Source organism: Colias philodice, chromosome 20 (genome assembly GCF_061535455.1).
Source record: "Colias philodice isolate Cphi_HAF_F1 chromosome 20, ilColPhil1 Martin Lab GWU primary, whole genome shotgun sequence".
Classification (NCBI taxonomy): Eukaryota; Metazoa; Arthropoda; class Insecta; order Lepidoptera; family Pieridae; genus Colias; species Colias philodice.
The window spans coordinates 1163493-1184472 of NC_143105.1; the positions used below are offsets into that span (position 1 = coordinate 1163493).

General features: G+C 34.7%; 1 protein-coding gene across 1 annotated transcript in view; it reads left to right on the plus strand.

The window, feature by feature from the left end:
• The first annotated feature begins 90 nt into the window (after window positions 1-90).
• The window catches only part of LOC149479247 (regulator of G protein signaling loco-like), a 64452-nt gene continuing 43562 nt past the window's right edge, over window positions 91-20980 (plus strand). Inside the window, exons 1-3 of the mRNA XM_089707894.1 lie at window positions 91-691; window positions 2951-4461; window positions 6286-6462. Coding sequence (XP_089564020.1) covers window positions 286-691; window positions 2951-4461; window positions 6286-6462 — 2094 coding nt within the window. The 5' untranslated portion in view covers window positions 91-285. The remainder of the gene's footprint in view (window positions 692-2950; window positions 4462-6285; window positions 6463-20980) is intronic.

Below are 20980 nucleotides of genomic sequence, written 5' to 3' on the forward strand. Positions count from 1 at the left end.
AAAAATAACAGATATATTAGGATCTTCCTTTACACACGTACAAAAAGTTCAGAAAGAAAAACCAGACAAACCAGTTTCTAAACGAATTCAAACTTTCTAAATGTCAAGTCAGTTACAAAGACCTCGAAACTTTCTTGCGTTTTTAAATTCAAGTTTTTCTAGTTTTCTAGCTTTAGATGTGACAGATGAAATGCATAAATTATGTGTAGTGAACGTTATAAAATTAAATGTTAAAAATTGATTGAAATGCTATTGATGCGACGGTAATTCTAAACAAAATAAACGATGGTGCCTCAGCAGCAAAGGCGAAGGCGTCGACGGGCAGTTTTGTCTCGTAATGCTGAAAAAAGGGTGGTTGTTGCGAGAGGCGCTGGTGGCTTTGGTTTTACGATAGCAGGACAGCGGCCGTGTGTAGTTTCAGCGGTTGCGACGAGTGGTCCCGCTGAAAGAGCGGGTTTGCGAACTGGTGATGCGTTGATAGCCGTGGATGGGACGAGTGTCGCCCGGTCGCCTCACGCGTCCGTGGCTCGTATGATAGCGGCTGCTGACGGGCCGATAGCTCTGACTGTGGCTCCTAGGGAATCACCTCCAACTGATACTGAAGACACTGAACCTGAAGAACGTGCAAGAACACGCAGGCGGTACCCACCTCCCCGCCGGAGGCCACAGCCTGCAGTGTTGCATCACCCAGGTACATATTATTCATTATTCATATGAATAAAGGTAGATTTGGGAGAGGTGTAGTTTGGTGCTTCATATTTGACTATTAAATTACTAATAACATTACTTTTAACAATTTAGTTAACATTTTATATACTTTCCAATAAAGTTTTGTTCTATTTATTGTTTGAGGTAGAAATAATTGTTATCAGCAAAGTTTGATAACAATGTATACAAATAATCAAAACATATGAGAGGAGAAAGTTATCTTAAATAAATTTATGACTTTATACTGTTACATATATTATTATAATTTTTATTATCTACACTAATATAATTGTTGTATATTTAAACTATCTATAATTTAATGTTATTTTTCAGAAAGCATAGCAAAAGGAAGTTGATAGGTATGTGAGTGACGTAACAATTTATTTTTGTACTCACATTGCACTGTTTGTTTGTGTCCACATATCACTGAAATATTGTTACAGACAAGCATTTGTATTATATTTTGTTCATGTGTACCTATTAAGCCTTGAATCCACTTGAGCATGCTCAGGCGAATGTGTGGCTTGGCCAAATGAGCCGCTCTTTCGCCTGGGCATTCTCAAGTGGATACAAGGCTTTAACTATTAATTTAAAACAAATTCCTTGTTTTTAACGGCTCGCCATTAATGTTCACTGCTTTAAACGCACTGCATAAATTGTATGTCTTTCACTCAAACACCATTTTATATAATGAGGATTCATTTACCTACCTATTTTCAAATCCCAAGGTTTGAATTTAAGCCTATGTAATATTGTTTATTTTACACATCAATAATTCTGCTTAATAAATTATTGTTGGTTGGTCGCTTAACCCATCAGTCCCCGGAATCACAGACACAATAGATAATCTATTGTGTAGTCAACGGGTTAATCTAATTTTTAAGTCAATTTGTTGCATTCGAAATTTTTATTTTTATTCTAATTTGACTTATAATAACTTGAACTATCAATCCATATACCAGAAAATATCACGGTCTATACCTATAGTAATAATAATAAAAAAGACGTGTGGCAATCGGGGACTGCCGCGGTAAAGCTATTTCATAGCATGCCTGCAAGCCACTCCTCCGCGCCCGTTGGAGTGGGGAGTGTGAGGTTTTTTTCGTAACGGAATTTCTGGATTCGGTCCAAGGCCCGCAATAGAAGCTATGCAATAGCTTAAAATCTATACATATAATAAATCTGTAGAAGGGTCATTTCTGTACATTGAAAATATTGAAAAAATAAATAGCAGGTGGTGTTACTGGATCGATACCAAACCCAAATATGTGATTAAAAAAATTTTTGTCTGTCTGTCTGTCTGTCTGTCTGTCTGTCTGTCTGTCTGTCTGTCTGTCTGTCTGTCAGTATGTGAAGACATCACGTGAAAACTAACGGTTCGATTTCGATGAAACTTGGTATAATTATACCTTATTATCCTGGGCGTAAAATAGGATTCTTTTTATCCTGGAAAAATACGTAGAAAAAAAATAATCTTAATTTTTCAGTTTTATCCATAGACGTTGTTCTGTAGAACCGCGAACACACGTTGGGTATTACTATAGGCCTAGCCGTATTTGGGTCCAATAGATATTTATAAGATGTTATTGTCAGAGTTACTCAAAATGGAGAAATAAACCATCCACGCGAAGACCGACATCCGCGCGGACGGAGTCGCGGGCGGAAGCTAGTTATTAGAATAATTTTCATTCTAATGTGCATGGTTCATAGTTTTGAATCAATTAACTACTAACTCAAAAAGTACTAAAAAATATTAGAATCAAATGTTTCTTTCAAGCTGGTAGGACCCAGAAACCCTTGTTCTCTCTTAGTAAACACTACTGTCTGCTTCGCTTTCAAACCTTGTTTTAGTACCACTAAAATAATGGGAACTTGATTGAACTATAGCCACTAACAATCTTATTTGTATTTTAAATAATGCTTGTGTATATACTGCATACCACAAAATTAACTGTAAACTGGTTATTTTATTCTAATTTAGCTTGGAAAGACCCTTTTTTTTTTCTTGTAAGTAATGTAAGTAAGTACACATATAATTTTCAGAATTAATTTGGTTTATTACTGATTTCTGTTTTTATATTAAAATTTTATATAAATAAAACTTAAATTTACTTACATCAACTAAATGAATGGCATAACTTCTTTTTGTAATAAATATAAAATGGAATCTCCATATAAAGGTAACATGATTAACACATACAAATACATATTATGTTCTACATACATTTTTTATATATTACAGGTTGTCATGCAGCACCCAGTACATCTGGAATCACGGAAATTTTGCAAAACTTGAGTCGAGCTCAACTTGTGCCCAACCAAGCGGCGCGTCTAGAATGTCGAGCAGTTGTTGGATACTTAGGGACCATTGAAACTCCACAAGCTGCTGCCAGTGGCGCGCCTGAAAACGTACGAAATGCTGTAAGGAAACTTCGACAAGAGAGAAGAGCAGCTACACCCGTTCTATTATCAGTTCTTCCAAACGCCCTTTTACTCCGACGTCCATCAGGACAAGTTCTTGCCCAGTATCAGCGAGAGAGAATAGTTTACGCCGGTTGTGGTTCTGACGCCGATAGACGATTTTTCGGTCTAGTGACATCTGCAGAAATAACAGACTTGGAAGCTGAAGCATCCCACTCCAGTCACGTGTTTGTGGTCGATCCAAGAGTGGCGGAACATGAGGCCCACCTCAGTAGAGCGCGGGAATTTCAAATTGCCTGTACAAGAGATCCAGTTGCAGAAAGATGCTTAGAGTTTCCACCGTCTGCTGAATATGTAGTTGGCGTGATACGAGGAATGTATTCTCTTCCACCTGACGATTGTTCGAGTCCTGCATTACAACAGATATCGAAATTGGCAGTGAAAGGTGACAGCCCAGCATTAGGAAATTTCTCTAGAGGCAATCGACCCGTGTTTAGACCGTTGCGCGAAAGAAGACCTTGTAGACATGAAGAAGTAAGAATGGAACCGGAATTTGTAGCTAATTCTCCGCAGCCGAGTAATCATAGCGAAATAACGACCACGTCAAGTAACAGTGACTCTGGTATCGGGTTCCACAATGATTGTAGGAACATTGCAGATAGAATTTTGGTGGTCGATTTCGCAAACCAACCAGCACCTGGACGGTTTCGGCAGGAAATGCCCAGAAGACCTCTTGGCTTGGTTGGTTGTAACAGCTTCGATGCTGACGGATCATTTCTTTCAAACACCACACCTGTAGTAGATGGATTCAGTGGTCAGGGCAGACCATTGAACTTGGACGATGTTATTCTGAACGCGAATGATCTTGCGCGACACGTGAGCCCGCGCAATGAAGACGATAACTACAATTACAACAATATTTACGGAAATGTACCATCCAGCTCTCGATTTAATGGTGTTGTTTACGATCAGGTTTACACAGAGAACGAAGGGCATTACGAGTTTATACCGCAAAACTTGGATATGGATGAAATAGATAGAGTAGCTGAGACTTTTAACTCTGTAGAAATATATGAAGAGCAAGCGCGACATCCTGACTACCATTCGAACGAATCTGTTGAAAATGTGACTGTTATATCTGGTACAAGTAAAGTGAGTGTGGACTCTGTGTCGGTGTATTCTTCTAGAAGTCATGAAGAAGCTAGGCCATCTAGAAGGAAACATTTGCAAGCGTCTTTAGACGATATGCTGGTTCTTGGTATGCGCGATCCGCAACCCGTTGAGGATAAGGATGAAGGGAAGTTCTTGCATCCTGCGAATGTAAAGTGTAAGGTTAGTATTTTTATTTATTGTTATTTTATTAGTTATTACGTTGTTCATATAATATTTTCTCTCTCTGCTCTAGTAAGATATCTGAAGTAACAGAAGCTCTATCGACACCGCATCAGCTTTCACCTCCCATAAAAAAGTTCACGGCAAGTGAAGTTCGTTCCACAATCAATAATCTTAGCTTGAACAAAGCTCCTGGTTATGACTTAATAACAACTAAAGCCATGAAGGAACTTCCTTCCGTAGCCATTGACTTACTAACTGCTATATATAACGCTATATTGCGAAGAGAATACATACCTCCTCAGTGGAAAGTGGCTGAAATCATACTTATTCCCAAACCAGGAAAGGCTCCAGAAAACGTCTCCTCCTACCGCCCCATAAGTCTACTACCTGTTGCCTCAAAGATCTTGGAAATTCTCATTCTGAAACGCCTGGCTCCACTGCTAGCCAAATCTGATTTAATACCAACCCATCAATTTGGCTTCCGCAAAGGTCACGGCACGATTGAACAAGTCCATCGTTTGGTCGAGATGATTAATGACGCATACGAACACAAAAAATATTGTTCAGCAGCTTTTTTGGACATTTCGCAGGCATTCGATCGTGTATGGCATGAGGGCCTTCTTTATAAAATATTCCAAGCTTTACCTATAAACTTCTACCTAATCATTAAGTCATATCTTCAACAACGACACTTCTATGTTAAGCATGGAGACGACAGAACAAATCTCTACGAAATTAAGGCTGGTGTTCCGCAGGGCAGCGTAATGGGTCCTGTATTATATCTAATATACACTTATGACTTACCGACTAAAGAAGATGTTCTCGTTGGGACATTTGCTGACGATACTGCTCTCATCGCAATGCATGAGGATCCTGTATCTGCCTCGAAAATGTTACAGCAAAGCTTAAATGATGTCTCAGTGTGGCTGAAAGACTGGAGAATAAAAGCCAACGAAACGAAGTCGGTGCAAGTGACATTTACCCTCAGACGCGATACTTGTCCACCCGTTCAACTTAACGGAATAACAATTCCCCAGTCAGAAGATGTGCGTTACTTGGGTATATACTTGGACAGACGTCTTACATGGAAGAAACATATATTCACAAAAAGGAAAGCTCTTAGTGTACAGTTTCGCAAATTGTACTGGCTCTTGGCGCGTAACTCTGGCCTTTCACTGAACAACAAACTTCTTTTGTACAAGTCTATCCTCAAACCAATTTGGTCATATGGAGTTGAACTTTGGGGTACTGCAGCTCACTCTAATCTGGAAATTATACAACGTTTCCAGTCAAAAATACTTCGTATCATATCTCGAGCTCCGTGGTTCATTAGCAATTGTCATCTTCACCGTGACTTGTTTATTCCAACTGTTAAAGAGGAAATTCTCAAGAAACTTAAGACATATAAAAGCCGTATAAAAAATCACCCCAACATACTTGTCTGGAACATGATGGAGCCCACTCGCACTTTTAAGCGCATAAAACGGAGAGCTCCACAAGACCTCCTTCAACCGTAGAATCAGACTCACCATGATCATAGAAAATATTATATGGAGACGCCACTGGGCGTTTGCCATGCATGCCAACATTAAAACTTTTAACCACCAGCTTAATGCTTAATAAGGCAGATTGCAGGTTTAGAGGAGATTTAAAAAAAAAAAAAAAAAAAATATTTTGTTGTCATTTAACAATGTATGTGTTACGCTCAAAGACCGAAACCGCATATACCGCATAACCGAATAACAAAAAATTCTCGTGATAGAATCACAAATCCTTAAAATAAAATAATTTGATATTAAACTATGAAAACCTACTCCACAGGTGCGCAAATCGCTGAAGCCGCTCAACATAATATCGAAAACGAAGCACATACTAACAGGGAAGAGTGAAAAGTCAAAAGACGGTAGACGACGTTCGCTGAGCGCGGGTGCGGATGTGTCGCAGCCTGATGACGCACTACCGGCTGCTGCCAGCGAGCCTGACTTGAGAGATACGCAGGTTAGTGACGTCATGAGTTTAGGTGGTGACGTCACGTGACCCCCGCGTGGGTCGGTGACGTCACATCGACCGGGAAGTGATTTTAAGGGTGTTTTATTTACCAGAGATGTGCTATGCAGCTATGCTGCGAAAATGTAATAGCTATGCTGTGAAATTATATGACCGTTTCGACGAGCTATGTGATGAATCGATACTAGGCTCCGCTATGCACAATGCTCATAGCTATACCACAGTATTACCATTATTTCCTACAGTAGTGCGACGAATGTACTTGTGCAGAGAAACGGAGGGGAACTGGCGGGGGTCGGGCGACGCGGGCCGCGTAAAGCAAACACGCTTAGTTTGCTTTACCTAGCGCGAAAGGATGACGCAGTCGTATTTTTTGTGTAATAATTTTATTATACATAGGTACTTACATATTCTATTATGGCGCGCACAAACTGTTCGGTTTACGGATGTAAATCTACATTGAAATCCCAGAAGGAAACAATATTTCAGTAAGATTGTATTAATTGTATCTGTTGAATTAAAATCAAAGCTATGTATATATGTTGTCCTCATTATTTTCTAATCAGATTGTACATCCCAATGCGAATGCATTACTTAGTTAAATGTTATAATATACAATTAAGAACATCCAAAAATAAAGTGTCCACGTAAATAATATTTAGCAGTGCAATATCTGTAATTATATATTTATGAACAAATAATTACATCAGATTTAATAATCGCAATTATTTTGAATGTACATATGAATAAAGATTTCATCATAACATTAATAATCACAATTGTTTTATTTCCCATTTGTTGCAACCCTAGCGTATTTTCGTGTGGCAGCGTCATTACCTACGCTGGCGGCGGCATCGCGCGACATCAAAGGCGATTCCTTACTGTAGGAAATAATGGTAATACTGTGGCTATACCTCTCGCGACCATCCACAGCACGTATCCTTCCATATAAAAAATATATCTGCAGATTTAGTGGATAATTATACGTTTTCCCTTTATTTTATTATAATTAAACGTTTTTCCTTGTTGAAGAGTTTCAGAGACTATAACAATTTAGGTTAGAAAACAAAACATGATTTTTTTTATGACTTCAACATATCAGTTTTGCATGCGTTTTTCAACAATACATATATATCTTAGCTTACCATATAATATTATAAAACGTCGTCAATAAGATAAGAACTGCCGTAAGACTTTCACATAATTATGTTTTATCAATTGCATGATGTTTTTATAAGTCTTTGTCTGGCTAACGGTGGTAAAACTTCTCATGAGTTAAAATCACTTTGAGTGATGTGAACGCACTGTATAACAATGTAAAGTGTTATTCGTTAATGTATTGTTAATTGTATATGTATAGATTGTATTGAATTACGCCGCCCTTTGCTGTTTCTGTAGTATTGTCTTTGTTATGTGTATTTATGTATTTTCAATGCAATAAAGTATAATAAATAAATAAATAAATAACAGTGATAATACATAGCCTAGGTTGTAGCTTTTACGTATGCGATGAAATATTATCATATATTTTGTATAGGTACTTCATCTTATAGAAATACAATATAAAAAAAAAGTTTCTGCGCACAACAAAAAATTCCACGTTTAATTTTAACTATTTTAACTTTAAATATTGGTAATAAATTATTTCATTTCGACAAATATATTTTAAGAAATAAAATTAAATAGAAATTACTACTACATTTTAATACATAGTTACCGTATATTTATCAATCACTAGCGATCCGCCCCGGCTTCGCCCGTGGTACATATTTACGTTTTCTCTACATAAGAACCATCCTCGTACTTCAAGGAATAAAAAAAGAATTATCGAAATCGGTCCACCCGTTCACGCGTGATGCCGTGACAACGCGAAACGCGTATCATTTTTATGTACATCTTATCTTATATGTATATAAAATTCTCGTGTCACAATGTTAGTCTGCATACTCCTCCGAAACGGGTGGACCGATTCTCATGAAATTTTCTGTGCATATCGGGTAAGTCTGAGAATCGGCCAACATCTATTTTTCATATGTACCACGGGCGAAGCCGGGGCGGACCGCTAGTATGTATATAAAATTCTCGTGTCACAATGTTAGTCTGCATACTCCTCCGAAACGGGTGGACCGATTCTCATGAAATTTTCTGTGCATATCGGGTAAGTCTGAGAATCGGCCAACATCTATTTTTCATATGTACCACGGGCGAAGCCGGGGCGGGCCGCTAGTCTTATATATAAAATTCTCGTGTCACAATGTTAGTCTGTATACTCCTCCGAAACGGGTGGACCGATTCTCATGAAATTTTCTGTGCATATCGGGTAAGTCTGAGAATCGGCCAACATCTATTTTTCATATGTACCACGGGCGAAGCCGGGGCGGACCGCTAGTAATATATAGATTAATCTTTATTTAGCTGCATAATATCAAATACACCGTAGTGTTATAGAATCATCTATATCTATCGGTATTAGAAGTTAAATTTCACGTTACCCCAAAATACTTATATTCCAAACATTAACAAACATTGTATATACTATTGCTACATTTAAAAGAAAGTACATGCAATGTGTATTTATAGGTTTCCCAATCTTTATCTTATCAATGCAAGGGCCGCTAAATATAGCTCGGAAGGTCGGTTGTGTTTGATTTTTTCTTTAACGTGTATTTATTTATTTGGTTCATGCATGTTTATCTTTTTGTAAATAGAGTTAAGTGTTAGCTTTAATTAAGTAAAGGTAATATAGAAGCGGTATGTTTTTGGTTAGTTTATAGCAGATGAACGTTATTGCTGTAGAAACAACTGTTATTCTGATCGTATTTTTTTTACGGATAAGTATGTAGATGCCTTCTGTGTCCGGTTCGCGAAAGACGCAGACATATTTTTTGTTTTGTTTAGTGGGAATAGAACCGTGGTCCTTAGTCACTATCAAAGAGGCAAGTTAGGGGACATTATAATTTCACAGTGAATTATGTAAATATCAATAAAATATATGTAAATATTCCAATAATATATGCGAAATATTTCTGATTAATATGATACTATAGTATATTCATAGAAACAATGCACTAAATGGTTCGAAGGTAATTCCATTGTGGTCTGACCGTCTGACCATGTCAATTGCTATTGTTCTCTGTACCTAGTTACTATAAATAGTTTATACTAAAATTAAGGACAATGTAGCTTCCTGGTGTCAATGAATTTTTAATTAATCGTCAGGGAACCCCAGAGAATTCCGAATGTTTAATCTATTAAGAAGAAAATTTAATTAATTCATAATATGGGGTAGTAAAGCAACTTCTCAAATTATATTGGATAAATTTTGGTCACATCTGCCAAAACTGCGTTATAAATTTAGCCCGCTCGTCAATAAATATAAACCAGTGTCGATCCAAAAGGTCTATTTGTAACTATTATTTACGAATGTACAGAAATGGGTCAATAAATGGTTAAACGATGTAGCAGAGGCGTCGAATTGATCGTTGTATCGAGGCCGGCGCGTGACCCAAATATTGTAGACGAAGATATCAACAAGTCGCTGTTTTATTGTTTCATAAAATATGTTTGGGAGAAGTGGGAGCGGTGTACTAGTTGAGCATAAATTATATTTTGCAGATTTTGTTAACCTTTTTAATCATATATCATTTCTTGGGCGAAGAAAAAATGCCAGGATCTCTCCTGATTATATTTTTGTTGCAAAAAAATATTTTTATTTTGAAATATTTTTTGGTAAAAATAAAAATTCGGGATCACGTTTAAAGCTCATTATTCTACTAAGTTCTATAGTTTGATAGAACTTAGTAGAAACACAAAGAAAAAAAGGTTTTTAACAATTTCTCAAATAACTATTGCTCTTAATGAAAAAAAAAAAAATGCTTGTTAATTTAAACACCCTCTGTCATATCCACCTATCCAGCCTTTTATCTATATTATTTATTATTACACTAAATACAATATTTGCGTTTCTATAAATAGACGAACGACGAACGTCCCTGAAGCCAAAACATTGACACCAAAGCAAAGTGTTTACGAACAAACATAAGTAAACGGTCACGAATTCATTTGTTAATGTTAGTGCTTATTAACTACGGTATATTTTTCCATAAACATTTTGACTATTTGACCAGTAATATGTTTTGCAAGGTGCCTAGAAAAATTCGGAAATAACTTGTCGCGTAATGCTAATTTATTACTCTGTAGTATATCTATGTTTCTTTTAACCATATTAATACAATCTTTAAATGGTTTCAATGAATTTTTTGTAGGATTATATATTTCAAACTAATCTTTAGTCATAGATTTGATAAAACACGAATACTATTTAAATTTGAAACCATCAAGTAAACATATCTTGAAAGTATTAACAAATGTCTATTCTTATCTAATTCCACAGGTGTTCAGCCGTTACGTTGAATTCTATAATATTTTGTTTACCCAGTTTAGATAAAGTAGCGATTAAAGTAAGGATTCTAAGAGCAGTGAAATTTGTGTCTTGTTTCAACTAACAGTTTCTCTAAATTTGCGACGTAGTACCTATTTAGTAATCTGTATTGCGACGATTATAATGTGGAAACTTTTTCTAATCAAACTTTGTATCCCAAGTATGGAACCTATGTGATGTCCACTATTTCTGGCCAACTTCTAAGTCCATTTTATAACTAAACGAATGTGTGTATTGGTTTAAACACATCGATACGATCCTGCAATCCTCGGTGTTAGGATGAAATAGCTGTAAATATATCATATTTACGACATTAAACAAGAAAGCAATGATATGGATCATGCAGCCCTTTCTCCTCTCAACACTTATTTGGGTGTGCCAGTAATTCCTATACATATAAAATGACGTAACCCTTCATGCCATATCAAATTCCGCATCTGATCCTTATTTCCTGACAAACCGTACATACCTACCTACTAACTGCAGAATGTAAGCAAAATGGTCCACTACCTCGGCGACAATTATTATTTACATACTTATAAGCTATGTGTATTGTTTTGGCTACTGAACTATAAGATAACCCGTCCAAATTGTAATATAAATGGTAATATTGATAAACTTGGTGACCGAATTGCGTGTGGCTCGATAGATTAAGTTATGCGACGGTTTGGAATCTTGATAAAATGTGTCATCGTTAGATGGAACTCAATTTGTTCTGTTTATTGACTTGGATAGAATTTAACGTAGGGTCTGTGAAGTATTACCCTTAGGTTTCTAGTTAAACATGATTTTCTTATCTTATCTAAATTTCTTTCAGAAGCTCAATTATTCGCTTCCCAGCGTAAAACCGATTCTTCGAAATGGGGGCAAAATTTTCCGGTGTATTTTAAGACAGATTTAAATTTCAGTTTACCTAATTTTTTTTCAAAATTATAATCTTTATTACTAAAATAAACTTTGAGGGTTCAATTTTGTATAACAGATACATAGTTACTATAATAACATACAGGAGATTATCATCCCACATTGTTTTAATTTATAGGTCTATTTTTGGCAGTGACGTGATACGGTAACTCAAGTGTTATAACCGATTTTCAGGAGTTATCTCTGGGGCAATATTTATGATCATTAGCATTTCAAGTAAGGCAACAAGATGATTCTATTAATTGATATAATATTTTTTTTATATTTAATAGAAAATAGTATTTTCTTTGGTTAGTTCTCTGGCTTATCTTTTGATAAATGAGCGTAATTTCAAACCTTGATTTATTTTTAAAAGTTCTACGAGGATTTTGACTAAGTATATTAGAGCGGGTTCACGATATTTAGCTAATTTGTCCTCCCTAGTCATATTACTGATCACTACATACAATTGATACAAAACTATGACTACCTACATGATGAGATTACTACCTATGCGAAATTTTTTGTAACACTCGTATTGCAAATAGAAATACAATATTGATCTACGAACTGTCATTCGATCGTAGAACAAATTCGACCTACATACTACACAGTGGGTAACGCGATGAAATATTCAAGCCGTCGATTTCACAGCAGACTCGACGGTCTCGTCACTTGACCGCAAGTTAAAACATTTGAACTAATTACGTACCGACCACGGACTACCAAGTACCCATCCCATACACACGATGGGAATAAAAGACTAAAGTAATCAGTCGCTCATGTGCTGCCAGCGAACGATGCCGTGTTTGTAAATCAGAAATAACTTATTTAGACATGTGCGTTTATAAGTGCGTCGAAAATGTAATTGTTTCTTGTGTGTGGTGATAAGTTGAACGGTTGTCGAGTGTTACAATGGCCAATAAGATGATGGGATACGTTATATGCGGTTACAATTCTATGGATAATTTGACGGTGAGTACTGTAAAATTAATGTAACAGAGAGGATTTTCTTCATATTATCGAAGAAGTATTTCTCGTAATGTAACAGTTGCAATTGTTTACATATAGGTACTGTATGATTTGGATATTGCTAAAAAATTGATTTGCTTGTATTATAATGTTATATTTCGAATGAATACGTTGGGTGTAGTATATCTATTTTTGACTGGACCGAAATAGACAATAATTGGGTTTGCGAAGCTGAAGAAAACGTATGTTATCATTAAAATGTTATCTAAAAATAATTTGTTTTATAAGCTCGAAGTCATCTCGAAATTCCTTAAGGTGTGCTAACATTGGTAATGTTTTAATATTTTTTTCTACGTGTATCAGAATAAGAAACTGTTTAAATCGATCCTCAAGGAGATGTGACAACTGAAGCGTGGATACGGATAATAGTTTACAAATTTATATTTGTAAACACACATTATAAAATGTAACAGAGGTATATTAAATAAAATGGAATTAAATTCTTTTAAGTAGGTACTTAGTAACTTTAACTTAATATTGTCAAAATGGTGTCTTTCAGATTGTTTAGGTACCTTTCGTTACCCGTTAGTTTTGTGTGACCATGGTGAGACACAAAAGTTTACATAAGTATAGAAGTACTGCATTTCTTAAACGTAATGTGCTAACTAGTAACATTTACTGATATCTGTACGAGAGATATATCAATGTACATAGCCCACTTCAAAGCAACAATTAAGTGGTAATTGAAAAATGATGCGGGTACTAACGATTGCCAATTGAATTTCATTAATCCATTGTACTATCCAATCTATGAGAGCCACTCATTATTTCCCCCTTTCGACATTATATTTTTCTATATTAGTATTGTTTTTAGTAACTAAATAGTAAGCATTTTAATAATAAAATGAATTCAGCTAACAATATTTTAATACAAGGTACACTAGCTATGGATATTACTTTCAATTTTCATCAATTTTCTTCAAAAAAATTCACACAGGTAGGTCACACTCTTTGTTTCCTACAAGTCGGTTAAATTGCAACTCAATAACGAGCCCAGGCCATAATTAGTACTACACGTCAGTTAGCACCAACCGTTTACGAACAATAGACATGGAAAAGCCCCGGAAAACTGTATGTATGTGCAAGAAAATACTTTCCTTCATGTTATAGACGTTTTTTTGTAGTTTTCACCCGGCGCTTGATTCTCACTTGTGATTTGTTTACGAGTTAGCGCGTTATAGACTATAGTTTACAAACCATAGTATCCAGTCAATGTTTAGGTAGATATAATGTTCATAGCAGAAGAATTTTAGCGTTCTATATCTGTATATAGGCTTTCATAAATAAGAATGGATATAGGTTTTGTAAACTAGTATCTAATCTGTGGCTTAACTGTTGGATATGTTCTGTTTAACTTATCTGTCAATTCAAATGACACCTATTGTTATTTGTTTGAAAGTTTGAAACTATAAGGCTGTGTAACGTAGACTTTGACTTATGGTCATTGAAGAGTCAGTGACTACGGACTTTAAAAGCAAGTGAAAATGGCTTTTAAAGTTTATCCCAATACTATCTAGCTCAATAAACTTCCCTCTTCCTGCATACGAACATTTTAATAATCTTAAATTCATTATTATTTAATAAAATCAATATTATAATTTCTGGCGACAGCTTCGCAAACATACAACTGCGTTATTACCGAGAACAACTAAAATTAAGATTTATTCGTGTTTATTTTCCTCACATAAGAAGGTCATGTTTTACTTGCAATACATATTCAGTAATTTTGTCCTTATCATATTTATATTACACAGGAACATAGCAATCAATTTATGTTAATTTGTATGTTTAATTAAACAACTTCTTTTTTTGTAGACAAAAAATTCACAAACATTTTTTCCTAATTTGTTATTCCAAAAATAATAAATGAATATTGTTACTGGCAAGAGTAGAAAATAAAATGTATAAGGGAGAAGCGTATGATTAACGTTATCTAAAATTAACGAAAATATTTCGTTTAGGTAGGTATCTAAAATTAGAAGATGCGACAGTGTTTCCGTTTCTATAATATAAATCTCATTCTAGTTATTTTGAAGGAACACAAACACGTGAAGCTACCTACTATTTTTAGCATCTTTAAGTTTATACCAAAGAACTGTTTAGTAAACTGTTGTTTTACACACTTTTCTCAAGAGAATATAGATGGGTATATAACCTACCCATACGTAGTATACGGGAAGGTACAGCTTTCCTACCAATGGGGTAAACACTTCCTAAAAACAATAAGTACAACTAATTGACACTGGTGCCACAGTATACATAATAGTACCAGTTGCAGTAGTGCAATTGAAATTGCCACAGTACAATATTAACGCGAGTTTAACAACCCCGCATTGAGTATCCGATCGTGCGTTCCACGAATTTTATTCCTGTGTACAGAAGGTCAGATTAATTAAAAACGCCTCGCGAATGTGTCGGTCTAAAATCACTTGAGAGTCATTAATATTAGCCGTATAAATAAACAAGATATCTTGTTTATGTTTTAAGGAGCAATACTTTCTTTTCATGGCTTATATTCAAAGCTACCAATTTTATCCACTTTGGCTTTCAATATTTTACCAAGTGCTGAACAAAACATTTTGAGATTTCTAACCAATTTTCAGACGAACGATAATGTTTTATAAGTATCTATGTATCTTTATATAAACACCACTGTTGATGGTTACAGAATAACCTATTGAGAAATATATAATAATAATAATATTGTATAATATGGCGTCTCTAAAATACATAAATTATTACATGAATTTTTGTAACTTTTCCATATACTCCAAGGAATAGTACATCGCTGATAAAACACAGGAGTATATGAGTATAATTATGAGCAATGTATTATCGTGATGAGGCATGGCATGTTATATGCCTATAGAGTATAGATGATTCACTCGGCGGCGTCTGCCCAACGTCACCAATAATACGTGTTTACATATATGTTACATTTAGCTGATTAATTACTGTGTAGTTTGCGGAAAATGACTGTAATGCTAATTGCTGTCTAAGATTATTGTTTAAGGGTGGTTCATTCGGAGTAAATGCTTCAGATATGTTGTTTAGGATAATGGTTATTAAAATATAGTCCATATGATCGTAAAGTATTTTCCTAATAGAATAGATGTAAGTGGTAAGAAATATACATGTTAAAATGCTTCAGTCGAGGGTCGTAATATTGATGTAATATGTTACGTCTAGGCATTTAATTAATATCATACTCGTATGAAGAGAAACAATACTATAGTTATGAATGTATCGGATACTTAAAGAAAAACAAAAGAAAGAAGTGTATAGACATATATTTCAATTATGAATATAAGCTAATAATTATGTTATAATACTAGATACAAAATAAGCATGCGGATGAAGAGGTAAAATAGGTCACTTAAACAGTATGTTTATAAACATTTTTGATAAACATACACCACACATAGATTAATTATATATTGAGTGATCAACGGATTTGTGTATGTATTTGTAAAGGCGTATTGAATAAATTAGTGAGAACTGTGGATAGGGATATATCATATTTTTGTAGTGTTACTCTCTGATAAAGGAATGCTAAATTCCAACAATTTCAGCAAATTTTCCCTCTTATTTCAGTTCTCAGTATTGATTATCTTGTTGGATGAAATTGCTCGAAATTCTTCCTGGTTCAAACAAAACATCCGAGAATAACCACTATGTTTCATCGATAAAATTCACAAAATACGCGGTTGTATCCCGAAATAAACTGAATTGGGAGTATGAATGAGTCTCGCACTTATTACGTCAAGCTTTGTTATTTTAATCGATCATTTTAAATCCATTGAATTTGCGTCAGGCGGTTTTAAATGTAATTTCTCAGTGCTTTAGCGGGCTTTGTTTGCGCGCCACCTTCTGGAAAATGTTTGTACTAATTTAGATGTTTTGCGTGCGTGCGTACGATTCAGCGTATATATAAAAATTGTTAAAGCGTGTAAATTGATAAAATTATATTGACTAAGATTGATAAAATTATATTGTAAATTGATAAAATTATATTGAACTAGCGGTCCGCCCCGGCTTCGCCCGTGGTACATATTTACGTTTTCTCTACATAAAAACCATCCTCGTACTTCAAGGAATATATTAAAAAAAGAATTATCGAAATCGGTTCAGCCGTTCTCGAGTTATGCGCTTACCAACACATTTTGCGATTCATTTTTATATATAAGAAGATAAAGAGAAGAAGAAGATAAGACCATAATACTGTATTATTTATTTTTTTGCTTCATTGTCGTAGTCATTGGATTTAAATAAATAAACCACACTGAAATTATAAATAATTTCGTTGAAAATAGTTTAAGATTTATTATTTTTAAGGTTTTCGAGGCACAATAATTAACAAGGAATACCTTATATAGTAATATGAAATTAGTTTATAATATTTATCCTCGTTAAATATTTCTAATCCCGTGTCACATGATCAGTTTGTGTGACCGAATCGTGACGAACGGATTTACGGATGGACTGTGATTCTAGTGCGAATAAATATTGTACTATTTAACTGTTAAATAGTTGTGCAAGTTATTTCCGCCGATTTTTTTATATTTAAATTGAGTGTTTGACCGCTTTGGTGATTCTTCGCTACCGTTCAAAGGAGGTAGTTTTCTGTAGCGAATATATTTTTTATATGTCGCAGTGCGTGTGCCGAAAAAAAACCGTGCTTTCGACATAGGTATGTTCCTTTTTGTAAAAGTGCTACTATATCTGATGTGATGTTGAGCGTGACAATAAAATATATTTTTTTTCTGTGTTTAATGCTTATACCGATGTCGGACAATTTTGGCGTATTTGTTGAAAAAGAAGAAGAAATAGATTCTAGAGTAAAGCCAGGAGATATGTTTGTGTAGTTCAATAGGGGCTAGGCTGTTGTGTTACGATACGAACTACTCGCTATCGAAGTCGCAATGTAAAGCTAATCGGGATATATGTAATTGCTTGCTAAATAAAGACACTTCTTGAGCAGGATATTACACGATCGCTACAGCGTGATCAAAGGCAGGATGTCCTACGCTCAATACTGCGTGACCGACATGACAAGCACTTATTATTATCAGCTAATGTCCTTAAATACTGTATTGATTTACGGCTGAGCGTAATTTGTAGGTCTAGTGGATGAGCCTATTTACTGCTTCCTGGTTCAGTGAGATTAGTCTGGTCGATAGTGGGATATAGAACATAATTATACAGTCGTAGTATATAAAACATAATTATACAGACGTAGTATATAATATCTACGTCTCACACGGATTTCTGTCTGGGAATCATAGGGATGGTTAATGAGCAGGGAAATTTCTATCTTAAACTAGCGGTCCGCCCCGGCTTCGCCCGTGGTACATGTTTACATTTTCTCTACATAAAAACCATCCTCGTACTTCAGGGAATATAATAAAAAAAGAATTATCGAAATCGGTTCAGCCGTTCTCGAGTTATGCGCTTACCAACACATTTTGCGATTCATTTTTATATATAAGAAGATTTATTAACCACTATCGTATTGGGAAACTGTAATGTTAGTGTGTGTTTTTGAATAAATAAATAAAATAAATAAATAATTTTATTAGCTAACTTTCTACTCCCGGTTTCCACGTGATGCTAAATTTACTTAATATAATGTCGAATGCATTAAAGTTATTACTTTACTATTAAATTTAAAGGCTAATTAATTCACTTAAAAAATAAAAACATATTCCACTCAGTGCTTTAATAAGACTACTAATTAGTGAATTTTTATCGTTAAATCACTTCAAAGAATACAGAACGGAAATCCTTTACTTTTTCGCAGTTTAATGTATCTTGGATCTGAAATTACATTGCAATATATTTGGTTTGGTTTTGATTTGTTAATTATCTTTCATAAACGTAAGAGGAAATTATATGTAGGTACAAGAGTTATTTTCAGTTTTTTGAGGTCGTGGTAAGGTGGTTATATCGCGGTTTAATTCAACTATATAAGACAAAGAATTAAAGCTTACAAAGAAGTCCAAATTTTAGCTTAAGGCGTTACCCGGCAATTTCGACTATGTTCAACCTCTATAAAGTCTGGTACAACATAAAGCACAATACCGAAAAAAATATATAAAATAGGATGGTCTTTGATCTTTAATTGCTCGCGAGGACTTTTTTCCAAAGTTAATAGATTTCTAGAAAAAAAATGTGCCGTGGTCATCGATTTTTCCGCAAATACTCTATAAACTTCGTAACCTGCTGACTTAGAGCTCTGAAAATTTTATGTTTAATAAATTATCAGTTACACAACAGTCCCTGACGAGGATATTTTGTTTCACTGATTGGTATCTTTTTAATTACAAAATGCGAGGAAAAAAGAAGGTGCAGCGGGAGAGGTTTGAGATCCGTCAAGTATGGTCAAGGTTATTAGCGCATGTATAAGCCTTAATTCATGCAGCAGTTTTTGTGTGAAAAGACGAAGTTCTAGATCGTTACAAAATTTTGCGCTGATAGTAAAAAGAACTTGTATGATTCTTCCTTTTTCGATGGATTCTATAGTTTTAACAAACGTAGGAAATAGGAAAAGTAGAATAATAAATTCAATATTGCAATCTATTTATCGGTCGTAAAGGGGTATTGACGGTAAACATTAAACTTCCCCCCAAATTAATTATTATTTATTCACATTTGTCCTTAACTTAAGGAAACTACTTATAAATTAAGTTTTAAGGAAATTATGAGCAATTCATAAACTTCGAGATCTCTAAACAAAAATAGCCCATTTAAAAGTTCACTAGAAACGGTTCTTAAAAACACCATCTTAGGTAAAAAGTGGCACCGCTAGACAAAACTGTATGGCACTAGAGGTCAAAGAACGATGACATTAAAGAAGGATAGATAGATCTTTACATAGTGTGTTAGAGAGAGACAAGCATTGTTTACTCAGGTTATCTTGAACACCTGTTGCATGTAATGTTTTGATGCAATGTGCTCTGATAGTGCAGTTGACAATGTATGGACATTTTTATCTTATCTTGAACAAAAATGTTTTAGGCTTAAGCCGTACGTTACACGACATAGAAGACATATATTACTTTCCGGAGCAGTTATTCATCTATTAACTATTGCCGGAATTTAATAATTTAAAATTTCTACTACCATAAAAATGTTTATTGTCCATTCGTCTTCTAGGTATATCTTATATTTTTTTCGCACCTGAAACATTTGCTTCCTCTTCTAGTTCTATCGCTGTCTCATTTTATACTTCCTTATTAAATCACTATAACGTGTTATGACTTAGAATTTATACGTTATTTCTACTATCATCATATACTCGATACCCTGGTACCATCTAGGCTACTGGTGCGTTTGAAATGACTAAAATGAGGACTATCGGTCATAGCCGTGTGTCGTCCTAAATCTACTTCACGCCAATATATTCATGATTCCTGCGTCCAGAATATTTTGCTTATATTATTCGATGAACTCAACATTAAGGTTCGTTTTGTACCAAATATCTGGACCAGGTATTGCTGAATGTTTTTTTTAGCCTGTTTGTTTCATCTCTGATTGTATATGGGATAGAGGGAAATTATAAACTTGTCTGGACTGTAATTATCTGATCATGTTCTGAGAAAAACGTGTTCGTGAAGCGATCTTTACTGCACCGTATAGAATCAAGAATTTCTCTTGCATTTTTCGTGTAAATGTTTTTTTTTAATTTATTGTAATCGTTTAAATGTGAACATCATTGTACTTGCTTGTGCACTCATATTTCGTGCTTAACTTTTTCCATAAAAAGTTATATCCATAATAATTACAAATTTTAATATGTCTGTTTCCTGTATCCTATCATTTTTTCTTCCGTTTCAAAGCTATCACGGTATTTGGTGTTACACGTAACAATCAGACTCACAAAGTGACCTTCAAAGTTCAAAGTTATAGTGTATTGTAGCATATAATGTATATTTCTTCCTTTGATTGGTCTTTTTTAAATCGGAAAGTAAAGATTCCAAAACCCCTGACCTGCTCCTACATATTCTACCTTCTTGCGTCAATTTTCATAATGGTAATAAAAATATAGCATCAGGTACCGTTTCGATGTTTTTCCTGTTTATTTGGTCAGTGAACGCGAAAGAGGACGCAATGAACTGTTTTTTGAAATATAGA